General features: G+C 32.4%; 1 protein-coding gene across 1 annotated transcript; it reads left to right on the forward strand.

Moving 5' to 3' along the window:
- The first annotated feature begins 7,858 nt into the window (after positions 1–7,858).
- LOC115952341 (ferritin-3, chloroplastic) lies at positions 7,859–12,447 on the forward strand. Its single transcript, XM_031069500.1, has 8 exons — positions 7,859–8,290; positions 10,044–10,127; positions 10,223–10,283; positions 10,392–10,479; positions 11,140–11,201; positions 11,340–11,405; positions 11,985–12,048; positions 12,161–12,447. The coding sequence occupies exons 1-8, from the start codon at positions 7,947–7,949 to the stop codon at positions 12,211–12,213; spliced, it is 822 nt and encodes a 273-aa protein (XP_030925360.1). The 5' UTR covers positions 7,859–7,946; the 3' UTR covers positions 12,214–12,447.
- Positions 12,448–17,215: the final 4,768 nt, after the last annotated feature.

A 17,215-nucleotide genomic window follows, 5' to 3' on the forward strand; every position in this document is an offset into this window, starting at 1 on the left:
TATCATGAATTCAATTAAAAGTCAAACATTATAGATTATGGATTTAATCATTTTCTGTTTTCTTACTAATCTCTCAAACAATATAATATACAAAATATTTCCTAAAATTTCATTCCAATCAAATCCTTTCATCAAGCCAGAACAATGTTGTCTAACAAAACTGGAATTTTTTTTAATGAATGACATTAAGCAATCGATTAGTAGATAAAATTGTACAAGCACTTTTGGTTTTTGTTTCTCTTTTTCACATTTAAGTTGTAATAGTTCGTCAAGGGTCTTGTAGTTTAATTGACTTCACTTTGTATTTCTAACTTAGACATCTAAGTTTCAAATTCTCCCACCCCAACTATCAAATTATGGGGAAAAAAAAAAGTTGTTATGGTTCAACCCAAGCATTTTTGTTAAAGGGAAAGAGACTCTTGTCTAATTAAAAAGTGTCATCTCTTTTTTCTTTCCCATTGAATATAAAGGTATTCAATAAAATTTATTTATCGATTTGCCCATAAGAAAATGTTAGCTTGAAACACATCTTTTTGGTATATTTTGGTTTGTAATTTTTATTAAAGTCATTATATTTTTAAATATGTTGTCATTTTGGCTTTGTTGTTGTTGTTGTTATATATATATATATATATATATATATATATATTTTTTTTTTTTTTTTTTATGGAAAGCTCTTACGTGAATAATGGATTGATTGCACTGCTAGTTTAAAAATAGTATTTTGGTAACTTGGCTATAAGAAGGAAGAAAAGGAAAGTATGTATATGCTAAAAAAAGAACCAGAATTGACCATTTGATGGTCCATATTTTTTATTTTTCTGTTGTTGTGCATTTATGATACCTCAGGATTAAATTTTGAGGCTAGAATAGGACTTTAAGACTTTAAGATCTTTTAGGTGAGCTTAATTACCTTTAAGAAAGAAAGAAAAAAGCGTGCACACAACACTTGGTTGACATCGCATCAAGGGTTCTACATGAAGCCAAAGAATCCTCAACCATATTATCATTCACAGCCACTACAATTGGTTGACATGGTGATGATCCTGAATATAGCAATATTATCTGGATGTGGCACACTTTTTAATATTCCAATGCTTACGATATTTTTCAAGATTGGCGATGGGAATATTGGTAAGAACTAAGATAATAAACCATATCAAAAGCAATTAAAATAAATTCAAAAAAAAAAAAAAAGCAATTAAATTAAAGACGGCTGCTTTTACATTCCTAAATGAGTTATCTTGAGCTACCATGAGTTTTGGTTTAGTGGTAGGAGTTCTCGTATTACTTTACTTAATGCTCGGTAAAAATTAATTGGTTCGAGTAGTGGTTCTTCAACAAATATGTTGTGTCCACGATGATAGCATCAAGATCCTAGTAATACACTAGATAAGTCTACACTTAAGAGTTAAGACCCCATTTAAATAAATAAAAAAAAAAAAAAAAAAGAGTTAGCTTGAATTTTTCTCCATAGATCTTACAGAACAAACTCTTTCATAGCAAAAGACAATTCCAATATGCTCAACTATTCATGGTTTGAAAGGCCGTGTGCTATCCACAAGTCTTATAGCGCATGCGGTGTCGATATGATGAGGTTAATTCCCAATATTCCATCACTATCACAATCTCAGCTCTTCAATTCAACACAAAAACAAAATAATATCTGAGTTGATGAGGATGCCTACTCAATCTCATGTGGACACATATGAAAGCATGGTGACCACAAGTCCCATACAGATACAGGAGCATCTAATTGGTTTTTTTTGCTTTTATAGTTTCGACATCATAGAAAGAGAGGCTTGGTTCATTGCTTATCAGCAAGTAATTGATAATGAGAGCACTGTCTTGATGCATAAAATGAAGGGTCCTCCATCAACTTTGTTTGATATCAAGACAAAATAAGATCGACTTCAAGTACACACTACCCTCGCAATGCGTTAGATTCCTTGCGTAATGGGTTTTACAGTCCTGCTAGTGATATATCTTCTTCTTCTTCTTCTTTTTTTTTTTTTTTTCTTTTTTTCTTTTGGTAAACGATATATCTTCTTCACTTGCTTTCTGATGTTGCCCTAAGGTCAGGCCTTTTTAATTGCATTCTGGACCAAAGTTATTAGTCACTAATACCATGAAAGAATACCTTCATATATGGTTCAAAACACAATACCCTTTGCATATGGAAAAATATCTTATAAATAGAACACGAATGTAAAATATCATGCGAAAGGAAAAAGATGGAATTTAAAGTGGTTCGACAATGTGCCTACGTCCACAGAGTTCAAAGGCTATATGAGACTCCTCTTCAATTCTCTTCACTATAGTTTTTATACATATACAATGTTTTGGGTCTCCTTGTAAATAAGAGATAAAAGGGAGAAAAAGGCGAGAGTTTGTAGATATTAGAGACAATTCGGAATATTTAATTGAGTACTATTATATGAAAAAAATAACAATAATAACGTTACTTTGGGAATTTGAACCCTAGATGTTTTTATTAAAGATACTAAGGATGAGTTTGGTTCAGCTTTTTCAAATTATGCTTGTAAGGATCGGATTTGAGTCCCTAGCCCAAAAGATGGATGGACTCAGGCCCAAAAAGCTCAAAACAATGAATTTGTGGAGAGTGGGTTGGAAAACTGGGCCAAAATGAGCTGGACAACAAATAAAGTGGGTTCAAATGACAAGAAAATGAAGATAGACAAGTTTAAACTAAAGAAAATCGTCCTCGGCACAGTCCAAGGAGATTAGTTCTTATATATTTCTCTCAAGTTTGATTACAAATTTGGTTCCTGATTGCTACAATATTTCTCTCTTGATTTCTCGATCCCTTTTTCTCAGAGTCCCTTTTCCATTTTATACTATCTCCCCTTTTCGTCTCCACCTTCCACGTGTAGATCATATTGTAGGTGTTAATCCTTGTCCCATCAGCACCTTCCTAAAGTTTTTAGGTAGTAGCTGTAAGGCTGAAAGTTACTGTTCAGGTACTTCCTCATCAATGCAGCTGGAGAGTTAGCTGCAGAGCATTTAATACGGTGGTAGCAGCCTTCCCTTGAGTTATTTCATGACCATTCTCTATTATGTTCCTTCCTGATACTTATCCTCACTCATGGAACGATCTAGTGTTACTTTTGATGGCAGTCCACATCCTCTGACCTCGACTCTGCTCAGCTGAGGAGGAATTCTCCCTCAAACCACCCTTCTGGACGATTGTAACCATATTTCACCTCTTCACTTACTAACACAGTTCCTCACGAAAGTTTTTACCCATCCTCGGATCATTTAATGTCCTCGAATTGGGCCCCTGGCCCAATATATACATAAATATGGGCTCAAGGCCCTGACACCCCTACAGTGCTTTTTGAAAAAGTAGCAGTTTTAAAAAGTGTGGTATGAAATTGGGATTTAAAATAAAAAAATAAAAAAAATAAAAAAATAAAAAGCATGGTGTTTGGTAAAATTATCAAAAAGTGCTTTTGAAAAAAGCTAAGTGTTGGGCTAATACTTATAAAAGTGGCAATTTGAGTTGTAAATTACCAAAAATGACAAGATAGATATAAAGAGAATTTTTTGTTTTAATTTCTCTCTTAATGCAAGTTATGGACACAATATTTTCACAATAAAGTCTATATGACAAGTTGTTAATGGTAGGAAAAAAAAATGTCACTAATAGGTCTAGATGAGAACCAATAACAACTTACTATGTAAACTTTATTATAAAATTGTTATAAAAATATTCTGTCAATAGCACTGTAAGGATCAGATTTGAGTCCCTAGCCCAGACGATGGATGGACCTAGGCTCAAAAAGTCCAAAATAATGAATTTGTAGAGAATGGGTTGGAAAACTGGGTTAAAATGAGTTGGACAACAAATAAAGTGAACTTAATTGACAAGAACAGGAAAGTAGATTGAATTAATTCAAAGAAAATCATCCTTGACACGGTCCGAGAAAGTCAGTTCTTATGTATTTTTTACAAGTTTGATTACAAAGTTGGTTCTTGATTGCTACAGTATTCCTCTCTTGTAATCAAACTTGTAAGAAATACATAAGAACTAACTTTCTCGAATCGTGTCGAAAACGATTTTCTTTGGATTAATTCAATCTACTTTCCTGTTCTTGTCAATTGAGTTCACTTTATTTGTTGTCCAACTCATTTTAACCCAGTTTTCCAACACTCTCTACAAATTCATTATTTTGGGCTTTTTGGGCCTAGATCCATCCATCGTTAGGGCTAAGGACTCAAATCTGATCCTTACAAGCACTATTTTTTTTTCTAAAGAAAAATAGTACTAATTTAAAAAGTTTAGAAATATAACAAAATGTCACAATATTTTTACAATACTCTTTGTTTTTAGTTATGGTCAATCCTAGTCTAATATTTTATTAATTTATTTAATTTTATTTTGACATATGAAAAATTTGATACCTTAATTGTTGTTAAAATTTGTTGTGTTTTAACACAATTGTAATTTTTATTTAGTACATTTCTTTACATGATATACACATGTCCCACTCATACCTTTATTTATTTATTTTTTCCTTCACTTTTTTTCTCATCCACCCGTTCTTCCCCTATTCCCTTCATATCTTTTCTTTTCCTCCACTCACCATCTTGTCTCTTCATTAGGTCTTCTTCCTCACCCAAAATACAATTCTTCTTCTTCACCCAAAAGACAAGAAGAAAGAAATATATTACAAAAATAAAAAATAAAAATAAAAATGAGGGAAGAAGAAGCCGCAACTGCAAAAGAATACGTCTGCAGCAATAGTGGGTTTATGGGTTTATGTTGGAATTGAAGAAGAATCAAGCAGTAGAAGAAGAAGCCTGCAACAGTTCTTCTTCTTCATGACGGTATTTTTTTTTTTTTTTTATATATATATATATATAGAGATCTTGGTAAATTTGGGATTTCAAAATAAAAATAAGGGTAGTTTAGGGATAATGCTAAAAATGACCAACAATAACATTTCAAACTTATTTGCGTTTTCGGCAAAGCAGCTCCAAGATCCATTTTCAAAACGCGATAGTCTTTGTATTTGGAAAAGCTGCTTTTTGATAACGCGCAATGTCAATAATTTACCAAACACACATTTTAGATTTTGGGGTTGGAAACGCGCGTTTTGGGCTCTAAAAGTGTGAACAAAGGCACACTAAGAGGTGTTAACTAAATAATTGAGTTACAAAACTTTTGACAAATTAAAAAGAGATATTCTATGAGTCTCCCAATAACATAGGAAGCACATTTGAATATTACAATTCATTTTTAATTTTCACAATTACACTACTGGTGGCTAACTCCTCCTCAAGATGAACTTCAACATATGTTGGACAACCCTCAAACCACATATAGCAAGAGAAATAAGATGTAAAATAAAGTTTCAACCAAAATCTATACATTCATTTCTATTGTATTATACACAGAGTCTTCCTAACCAATACAAGTAAATTATTGTAGATTTGTAGGTTTCATAACTATGCAGACTCTTTAAATTTAGAAATTGATAAGAAGTAGGTTTCGTCACTATAAGGGACTCGTAAATTTAGAAATTGATAAGAAATCATTTCTTTTTATTGATGGGGAAGAATCACATGGTTGTTTTTGTTGGGGAGATAAACACCTTGGGGAGCTTCCTTGAGTAATTAATATAACATATAGAGACACACTTTAACCCAAAAGGCCTAAGCCCAATGGGTATGTGCTCAATTATGTTATATTAACCACTCATTCTTCTCATCTTTATTCAATGTGGGACTTCACTCACACGTGTAACCCAACAATCTCCCCCTCACGTGTGAGTCTCTGCCTCTCTGTGGGCTTCAAGACCTCTCTATGGGCCATGAACAAGTCCTACTTACTCCTCCTTGCCTAATGGGTTTTTCACTTCATCAATGCATCATCCATGAGTCTCTCGTACGCCATCCATGGGAACCACGTGTCAACCCCGCACGCACATCCATAGGAACCCCGCACGTTCATGTCCATGGGAACCTTGCATCACACCATTATTTAGCACTATTAGCAATATTCATTTGTTGGGCTTTTTTTCTTCTCCAAGATCTTTATGTGTGGGCCGTTAAGGATTTCTCTGTCCCCGCTGGGTAGGGACCATGAACACCTCACCACCTTCGCCGCACACCACCATGGGCTCTGATACCACTTGTTGGGGAGATAAACACCTTGGGGAGCTTCCTTGAGTAATTAATATAACATATAGAGACACACTTTAACCCAAAAGGCCTAAGCCCAATGGGTATGTGCTCAATTATGTTATATTAACCACTCATTCTTCTCATCTTTATTCAATGTGGGACTTCACTCACACGTGTAACCCAACAGTTTTCCCATAAGAGTGAAAAATTTGTCAGTTTAATAACACTAGAACAGGTCCAAATTCCAATTGACTTCAAATTGGGACAAATCAAGTTAGCCATCTTGTTTCTCTTATTTCTCTTTGGGCTAGCTTAACCTGGCCCGGACTGGGCCCAATCGTTTCAAATTTTGGGTGGATAGACAAATAAAGAGCCCATTTGTTTGGAATTCTCTAGAAAGGAGGACTAGCAAAACTTCTAGTAAACTAAGGCGGCTGAGTGAATGTGGACCTAAACGAAAGTGTAATTTTCAGTGTGTTTAGTCTCATTAAAGACAAAAATTAATGTTCTAATTCAAGTTTATCTGGCAGATTGTGATATAGGAAGACAAAAAGACTTGGCCTTTATTCAAATTTACATGTAGTGTGTGTGATTTAGAAACCTACTCGCTTAAATATACTCGGTGCTAAATCATAAAGCATATGCCTTTAGTCTATCAAATTCTTCTTATATCTTTTATTTTTTATTTTTTTGAGAAGAATATCCTTTTTCTTTTTTTTGAGAAAAAAGTCTTACACTTATAAAGCCTATATGAATGTAATTGATTTGATATACATTAAAATTAAATGAATCCTATTAATATTGTTATGACACAAAATTTTTATCCTATAATTCTAAGCATTACATTAGAATTGTAGGAAATTAAGTAAATTCAATTTATGCTAATAGATATGAGTGCCGAGTGCCTACCTTAACGTACATCAAAAAAAAATTTGTATTTTATATTCATGTAAACATAATTAAGCTATCTGAATAAATAATAATTTTTTTTTATAGATAATGAAACATAAGAACTTCCTAAGAAATCTTCCATTTTAATATCTCTCATCAAATCAAGTTTTTTTTTTTTTTTTTTCCTTTGGTTATTGTGGATATTGGGAACTTTTCAAACACCCCACTACTCTCATCTAGACAATCTTAATGATGAAACAAATAACCATATCATAATATAGAAAGTAGAAGTAAGATTTAAGAAAAAAGAACAATATTTCTTGATCTTTTTATCATATGGTTTTTTTTTTTTTTTGGTTGAAAATTTATCATATGGTTTTCCTAAATACTGCAAGACAAAAAGGCTTTATTTTAAAGTTATGAAGTTGGATTCTATCTTTTACCAAAAATTAAATAATAAAAAAAAAAATTGGTTGTAAATCATCAACAAACTAATTAACTTAGTTTACATTGTTTATGCAATAAATAAATAAATAAAGTTTGTTACATTATTTTTCCAAGCATGCTCTATGAGAAAGAAAAAAAAAAAGACTTTTTCTCCCTAAATAACAAAGCCAGCCAGACTTTGATTTGATAAGTTAGAAGATTACAACGTGGACCGGATATTTTGCAAGATTTTCAGACTTTAACGGATAGACCACGAGTAAACCACACGCCCTTATGCGTGTTCATCCTCTGACCACCCACGTGTCATTGATCCGACGGTCCACAAGAAGCCCCATCCAACTGGAACTCCTTTTTAAGTCTCATCCCACACAAACAAATCCTCACACACTCAATTCTTGATTCATCTTCTTGTTCTTCATTTTCTTCTCAGTTCTTAAGCTTTGTGTTTGGTGTTAACAATGTCTGTGACACCCATTTCAGCCATTTTTCTCTCACCCATGAGAGGGAATTTCCATAGTCATAGTCATAATAATAAAAGCCCATTTACGTGTACTACTACAACTGCCTTATCATCATATTCTTCTACCTTGAACCAATCTTTCTCTTCTCAAAGAAAGGGTGACCAAAAATTCACTGTTTCTGCATCCAATGAGATAGTTAATGCACCTAAAAGTGGAGTGGTGTTTGAGCCATTTGAAGAGCTCAAGAATAATGCTTTTGTTGTCCCAGTTGCCCCTCACGTCTCTCTCGCTCGCCAGAGGTATTCAGACGAGTGTGAAACCGCGATCAATGACCAAATCAAGTGCGTATGCTCTTTATTTTTATTCTTTCTTTATGTATCTTTATATGGTTTTTCGTATTGTCTGTTTCGTTTTCGTTGTTTCTTTTTATGATTAAATTCTGTTCTATGATGATTGCTCCTCTAGGTACCATATTTTCTTTAGAGTTTTTCATACTCTATGTGTGCTTTCCTTTTTTCTCTTATAATAATCATGGTTTTGAAATCCAAATCGTTTATTGAACCGTAAAAATGAGAGGTTTATGGTTTTTGAGGTCGAACCAAGGTTAAACCGGGTCGAACCGTGATGATGTCATAATTAATTTAATAATTAATTAAAACCTAAATATAGATATTAAATCTATAAAACTAACAAAATTGACTAATATATCTATATATGTGAGGGAAATTTAATGATTTTCAAGCATATATTAATAATTAAATAAGAAAGTTAATAAAACAAAATAATAATCATGAAAACATTAAAATTTATGATAATTTTTGAAGTAAAGTTGAATATCTTTGAAGGATTTTAATTATAATTTTTTTTATTCCTTGTAAGAGATGGACAATTTAATTAAGTGGAATAAAATTGTGTTAAATTGTTTTTATAAAAATAAAAAAATAAAAATAAAAATAAAAATTTCTAAGGGGTTGGACCGCACGATTCTTGCATTGCATGAATCGTGCGGTCTAACTCCGGTTTTAGGGGTTCACGGAATTTCCACATATACCTGGTTCTCTATGCTTAAAAAACCAGATTTCAATCCGATTCTTGGTTTTTACGATCCGACCTCCCAATCCAGTCCGAGTCTGAAAACGGTGATAATAATATATGTTCTATGATAATTGCTCCTCTCGTACTTTATGTTTTTCTTTGTTGCTTTCTTTCTCTCTTTCTTTAAAGATATGATAAGATTTGTATTATTGTAGTGACTCTATGATAATTACTCTTTTAGATGTTATATCAAGAAACACTTATACGAATACAGGATAGGTATAGGTTACAAGATTAATAGAGCAACACGTTTTTTTGTATTGACAATTTATGATATGATATGATATGGATACTTTAATAAGGGAAAATTATTTAAAAAAGATTCCATATTTTAGATTAGAATTATTAGATCCTAAGTTTCTAATTTGTCAAATAAAGTTCTAAGTTTAAGAGTGTGTTTGGATATCGCTTATTTGCTAAAAACACTGTAACAAAATAATTTTTAAATGTGTGAATAGTGCTGTGGGACCCAAATTGACCTATTTTGCTAAGTTTGGTGGTCCGTGAATAGTACCCATAGGACCTACTAAAAAAAGCAAAACACATGGATTGAGCAAAACGCCCCATCCAAACTCACGCTAAATAATTATTCCAATTTGATACCTTTGTCCATTTCTATTGTTGTTTCTATTTTTGTGGTAAGTAATGAAACAAAGAAAATGTATAAATAATTAAACTGAACATTTCTTGTTTTTCTCTGCTTTGTTACAGTAGAAAATAATTGTGTAAAAATAAAAACAATAATAAGAGGGTATAAAATATGTAAAATTAATTAATCCAATTATGAAGCTATTAATTTTATAGAGGAATGTGAGAAAAATGTTTAAAAATAAAAATAAAAATGTGGTATTTAATAGTGAGAATCCCGTATGAGTTTGTGATATCTGTGTTTCCCAATTTTGTTATCATTAGTAGTTTCTTTTCTTTCTTATTCTTTAATGAAATTCATTTTTCAAATTACTCATTTTCTCACATCGTTTGTGTTCCTTTGTCTTGTAGTGTGGAATACAATGTGTCTTATGTGTACCATGCCATGTTTGCGTACTTCGACAGGGACAACATTGCTCTCAAGGGCCTTGCCAAGTAACCAAACAAAAACCTATGTCTTACCTGGACTTAATTAAGATTTATTGTTACCATTAATAGTACTAATTAATGTATGTTTATGTTGCAATCAGGTTTTTCAAGGAGTCTAGTGAAGAAGAAAGAGGGCATGCTGAAAAACTGATGAAATTTCAGGTTCTTCCCAAATGTCTTTTAGTTCTCATCAAAAAGAAATACTTTCAATTTTCTATGTGATTTTGTATTTGGTTGAAATGTTTCTAATAGTACTCCAATTATAATTAGAACATACGTGGAGGACATGTAAAATTACATTCCATAATTTTTCCCCCATCAGAGTTTGAACATGCAGAGAAGGGAGATGCATTGTATGGTAAGTTTCTTCTCATCTCTATGTTGTTTTAGTCCTAGAGAATGAAGGCATTATGGCAATCTCATGAGTGTAGTGATCACATATAGATTGATTGTTTGAAGAGGGAATTGAATGGCTTTATCATCCCACGTTGATCTTATATAGATAAATAAGTATACACACCTTCATGTTGTCTCAGACCACAACACATCACCAAAAAATACAACCATATTATGAAGCAAACCTTTCTTTATAGGGGGAAATGATGTACATGAGGGTGCACTAAATTATGGTGTGATCACTCTCGTTTACTTAAATGTTGTCCTGCCAACATCTCTATAATTTTTACAAGTTATGACTTTTGCAGTATAGGTAGATTAATATGAAGATAGATGTGTAAGAAATAAGGTTTTAGCAGTGCAATTTGGTGCAGTATCTTGTTTACATTATAGGGCTTCAGTATCTTGGTTGAATAAAATAAATGTATGTGGCTGCCCAATCTTTTGTGTACTTTCTTCGGCCAATTCCTGAAGAACTTGCCAAACCAGCTTCTTCTTTTTTAGCTTTCATTTGTTTGTTCAACTTTGTGTTGCATAGAGGTGTAAAGCTGTGTTTATATTCCAAGCAATACATAACTTATTCGTTCCATTAACTTTGGTGGCTTCTTGGTTCTTGGTTCAGCTATGGAATTAGCATTGTCTTTGGAGAAACTAACGAATGAGAAACTGCTGAGCTTGCACAGTGTAAATGCATCTTTTCCTTCAAACTTTTGAGTCATGTTAATACCCCTGCTTAATATTAACTCGGGGTTGTTTACACTTGTGATTTGGTCTTTCTAGTTCCTATGCAATATACTCACTCTGTTCTTTGATGAACAACAGGTGGCAGAACATAACAATGATCCTCAAATGGCAGACTTCATTGAGAGCGAGTTTTTAACAGAACAGGTGAACCTCAACTTTATGTTTTTAATCCTTTACATACATGTAATTTCCATTTTAATTATTAGCATGAGAAGGTTTGTATTAAGAAGCAAATAGACTTTGTTTAAATGGTGACTTTTAGGAACATGCATGTCCAAAAGAACAGGAAAACACAAACTCCTTTATCTTTGATTTATCTTTTCTGTTTTTGGAAAAATTTAGATACAGTTTCTTAGATGTTGCATCCTAGGTTTCCCCAATTAAATTCAACTGATGTTATCATTTCCAAGGACAATTAAATTCAATTATGTGACTTATTGGCCAATGTAAACTCATTGTTGAATCTAATTAGAGAACCTGCCTACAAAATGATACCTAAAGTTTTGCCCTTTTTTTGTTTTGATTTCCTTTTCTTTTTCGGCCAAAAAAAGATTTGTATGATTGTATCTTGTCTTTTACAATTAAAACAACAATACACAGACAAATAAAAAACAAAAAGGAGGAAGAAAAGCATCTTTATATACACTTGGAACAAGTACTTGCTAGTGGGATTTTTTTAAATGTAGCTTAATTAATTACTAATTGACTAAGTTACTCTTATAGGTTGAAGCCATTAAGAAGATTGCAGAATATGTTGCTCAATTAAGGATGGTCGGTAAAGGCCATGGTATGATTCAGATTTCAGAAATTAAGTATCACTGTCAAGTTGTTTTTGTTGTTTTTAACCTTTACCGCTACCTTTTGGGCTTAAGTGTTGTTTGTAAATTGGTGGCTTGTAGGAGTGTGGCACTTTGATCAGATGCTTCTCCATGAAGGTGATGCTGCTTTATGAAGAACTGTGGTGTTGTTTTAGTTTTAGGTTCTAGTCTGCTCTTTGCTGTTGAAGTTCTGGGGTGGTTTTATTTGCAGAAAAAATGTCTGGCTATTTAGGTTAAGATGATTAGAGTTCCAAAATAGAGAGAATAAGAATTTGTTACATGTACAAGACTTGAAACTTACTAAGACATAGAAGAATATGACTTGTCTTATATTCACGTAATGGAATAAATTTCTTCTCAGCCCAATATTTTTTAATTTTTTTACTTTGGTATAAGAAAAAAAATTTCCACCATAACTATGAAGCCTAAATTGCCTTTTCCTATTGCAACAGTGTCCTTGTTGGACTTGACTCCTGAATCTTGATCACCTAATGGTGGGACATAGGAAATGCCATTAAACCTATATATATGTCATTGGCATTTTGCCTAATGATTAAACTTTTATTAATGACATACAAGGATGTCAATTCCAAAATGGCATTTATAATTTTTTAAGTCTTTGTTACCCTTTGGATCATATTTAATATTGTATACTAATGTATCAATTGCAAACTATGTAATCTTCTAAACTAGATATTTTAACAGGGTCATATTTCATATTTAGGAATTGTATTTCACTTTCTTTAATCTAAGGCATTTTAGAAGACTTGGAATGTACATGATGGAGAATTAAGCAGTTTGTTCTAACAATGTAAGCCAAGAGAAAATTATAGTCTATACTCAGATGCTGGTATTTACATAAGTCACATAATAATGGGATGGATTTTCTTGTCCTATGATTTTCAATTTCCATCAAAGAGAGAAAGCTTAACCTCTAGGATCTAGATGAAGCGGTAATGAAACAAAAGGACTTTTCAATCAAATTCACCTCAAGACTAGTTTTCTGAAAAATAATGACATAGTTCAAGTTGGCCGAAAACAGAAGCTCCAATAAGACCTCTTGCTTCTCTTGGTCTTGCAAGCATTTGCAGGACAAGAAGAGTGAAGCATCTCCCACATCACTTGTATATCTTCATACCCCCCACAAGACTCCATATCTTTGTAGAGACTTACAAGCCCTTGCCTATTACCTGCCATTATTACCATGCGAGACAGAGTTTAATTGGGGAAAAACACACACACACACATGACATATTATAGTTTGTGAAACATAAAATAGAACACTTAAAAGTGGGACAAATGACTTTTCTAGTATACGAGATGACAAACTTTTTGTACTTAAGCTTCAATGAAGCACTCAAAACTAAATAGATTTTAATTCCTTTCAAGAGATGTAGTACTTGTTAGATAGCTTTTATAAACATCAACAATAGCAGCATAAAGTGAGATCACCTTGAAGATCTCACATAACCCAACTTGTTCTTTTTAATTGTCTTGTATGTGTGTGTTCTAGTTAACTCAATCAAAAAAGTTATTGTTATGTGTGAGTGTGTAACTCTAATAAGGGATTTGAGATCAAATCCCACAACAAACCTATTGATGTCTTGAATTAATGGAAACTAATGATTGAACGAGTTCAAATCCTATCGTTTATTAAAATAAAAAAGTTATCTTGTATGTGTCTTACCTTTGGCTTTGTGTCTAAGGAGTGAAGTGACTTTTAGAAGTATACACTTAGTTGGGAAGAGAAATGAGCACTTGGAACATAGCCACTCCCTCCAGTTTGCCATCTTCACAAAGTTGCTTATCTTTTTCTTCCACTTTTCCATTATATATCTTCATTATTTTACTAGTATACTTCAACTTTCCCAACCAATAAACTAATGCTAAAAGCAAAACAACAAAATAAATCCTCCATGGAGCAAAGCAACATTTGTAAGGACAGTGAGTCTCGTGTAGTCAAATGATAGGACAAAATAAAACTAAGTTTATAGTAGAATTAAAAGAGCTTATTAGTTAGAAATGGTCATTGAGTAGGAAAGGTCATTTGGACTTAGTCTCTTAGCCTTTCCCAATTATCCCCTTTAACAAAAGATTCTCATTTTTTAAGCATTAAGGGTAGGAGATATGGGGCCCCTAGTCAAACGGTTGGTTGCTTTTTCTTTCAATACCTTCTTGATTGTCTGTACCTCTTTCCCTTTGTCCATTGGTAATGGTATAAATTCAAATTGAATTAAATTGGTAATGTTTACTCAAAATCATTAATCTAAGGATACAGTTTTTTTTCAAGAACCTTGTTGAGGTGGCATATTTTGATTAGTGCTAATAAAAATGGTGGTGTCACTGATGAGCTTATACAAAAGTTATCTTATTTCAATAACAACATAAACCTCAGCTCAATGATTATGAAAATTATTATTAAAAATTTTGTGTTTTTAACATTACTTTATATAAAATTAATGTATTTTCATCAAATCAAAAAGAAAGACATAGATAGTAACTGGATTCTCTTGGTGTCATTTTCAATTCCAAAGCATGCTTAATAATCATTTGACCACCACATCTAAACAAGGAGCACTGAAGCATGCGCTAACACAACTGCTTCTGGTGAAATCGTCAACTGTTTCCAATGACATCTCACCAGCTCTAAGTTCTTCCAACCCCAACTCGTTATTTTGTATGTTATACACAACAGTGCACTTACTACTACTAGTTATATTACTGTGGTTTCACATGTTAGTTTCCATTATTGAACTTGAATAAATAATATGTGTGGTTAACCATGATCCAAATCTGGGAATTCTGGTTGGATTTTCTCATCATGTTGGAGATAGCTACTAGATATTTATAAAGGAAAATAACAAATGCTACTTACTTTTTATAGATTATGGATAAATACATTGTTTCCAAAACTACTAGATTCTCCAAAAGATTTAACAACATAGCCCATTTAATGTTATATCATGTCATGTCTCGCAACCCACTATGGCCACATTTTACTGACACTCTTAACTCCATTTCATCGTTCAAAATAAAATATTATAAATCTAAAGATGTATTAAGTACTATATTATTTGAATTGTACGTACATATATAGTCACATATTTGATATAAAATCTTAATTGTGTCCTAGGAAACTGGGATATTTGAACTAGCAATTCTCACTTCATAAGGCTTGGTCCTTAAGATAATTGTGTTATCCTATATTATTTATTGGTCTAAATTCGTTTAAAATACTCATCCCATTGAAGTTTCCTAGCTATGGGTACTAATACCTTCAAGCAGAGATGCCCAAAAACATCACAGGAATTTACAATATATAGGGATCAATGAATCGCCTAATCGTAACAAAACTTCCATTCTCTAGAGCTAAACCTATTGCATTTGAATGATTACCAACTAATATTTTTCCAACATAAGAAAATCTAATAGTAAAATAAATCCAGAATGTTCATCACAAGGTTTACACAGTTGCAGCAGCTTGGGTTGCAAGCCTTTTCTTTGTCTAGTTGATGATAAACAACTTGATTCTAACCTAGGGAATAGACCCACTGCTTTGTCCCTTTTCCAGTGGTGGAGACATTTCTGATGCCAGTTAAAAACTCATGACCATTCTATCATTTCGGTCAAAAAAAAAAAAAAGTCATGACTAAGGGGCATATTGAATGTGGACAGTCTCAAAGCTTATGCATCTCCAAGTTCTATCATAAAATTTATGCAGTTGCAGCAGCTTGACCAGGAAGTGTAACACCCCAACCTAATTTCATAATTAATTTAAGAGTTTATATGCATGTTATTATCTTAATTACTTTTAAGTGCATGAAGCTTTGATGTTGTGATATTATAGAACATATATGCTCTTTTAATGTGATGGATATAACTTTATAAAGGTAAGGATATATGTGTGTGTGTAAAGTAATATTATTTTTGTAGAAAAGTGAGTGTGAATGCAAGAAAGTTGAAAAAGTTGGGAAAAAGGGGGTGTGATTTTTCTTCTCTAGCATTCCACATATCCCACCCCAATTGTCCACATTTCTTATCTTCTTTTGTGCCCCAAAAGTCTTTTCCTTATCCTATTTTCCTGGCTGCATCAGACCAGAAAGTCCAGCCCTCTTTCTCTACTCCTTTTTCTCTGTTTTTGTTTTCTTCTCTCTTTGCTCTTACACGGCAGCCTTCCCTCTCTCACCAAAACAAAATATCCCTCTCTAAAGAAAAAATTAAAAGGTTAACACTAAAATTTCAGCTTCAAATTGTTGGGGATAAGTAATCAAAACTTCATTTCTTTATCTACTTCTTTATCCTCTATCCTGATTTTAGAGGCTGAATTATGATTCTGTTTTAGTGATTTGAAATTTTAATGATATTGTGATCAATTGAATGCTTATTAACATATTTTAATATGTATAATATGGGTATAAAAATACCCAAATTAAATTAAGGCCTATTGCTATTTGTTGATGATTTTGTAAGAATATATACTGAAGCTGTCTCTGTGACAGATTTGATGTTTACAACAAGAAAAATGTATTAAATCATATTTTGTGAATTAAGATGCTAGGAGTAGTTTTTATGAATTCTAAGACACACATGGTTGTTATGGAAGTGGTCTCACAGCATTTAAATGAACATAAAAATAATGGTTTAATTTTTAAGTTGTAAGAAATTCTGTCAGGACAGATTTGAGTATGCTGTCTTGCGTGATTTTTAATAAATCATGGGTTTATTATTTGACTCTAAAATTTTTATGATATATACTGGACATACAGGGGAGTAGTTATGTAAAATTTCATGACAATTGGATATGTGTGGACAGCCCATTTGTATTTTACAAATGGAGCATACGCTACTGAAATGAGCAGTGAACAACATATGCTACACCTAACTTTGTGGATTTAGTTTTCAAGTTAGGGTGTATGTTTTGAGTTATAATTTAATACGCTTATCCTTTGGTATGTTTGGAGCATATATAAATTTTATGAATTGGTTTCTCTATGGTTTGAGTGTATAATGTGTTTGATGATTGAATCATATGCTTTGGGGAACTTTATGTGATGGGAATTAAGATTTTCTTGAGTTTGAGAGTTAGGTTGTGATTGAGGTATAAGTTTATATATTAGGAAGAGCTTGTCCGTAATA

This window comes from Quercus lobata, chromosome 7 (assembly GCF_001633185.2).
Source record: "Quercus lobata isolate SW786 chromosome 7, ValleyOak3.0 Primary Assembly, whole genome shotgun sequence".
Lineage (NCBI taxonomy): Eukaryota > Viridiplantae > Streptophyta > Magnoliopsida > Fagales > Fagaceae > Quercus > Quercus lobata.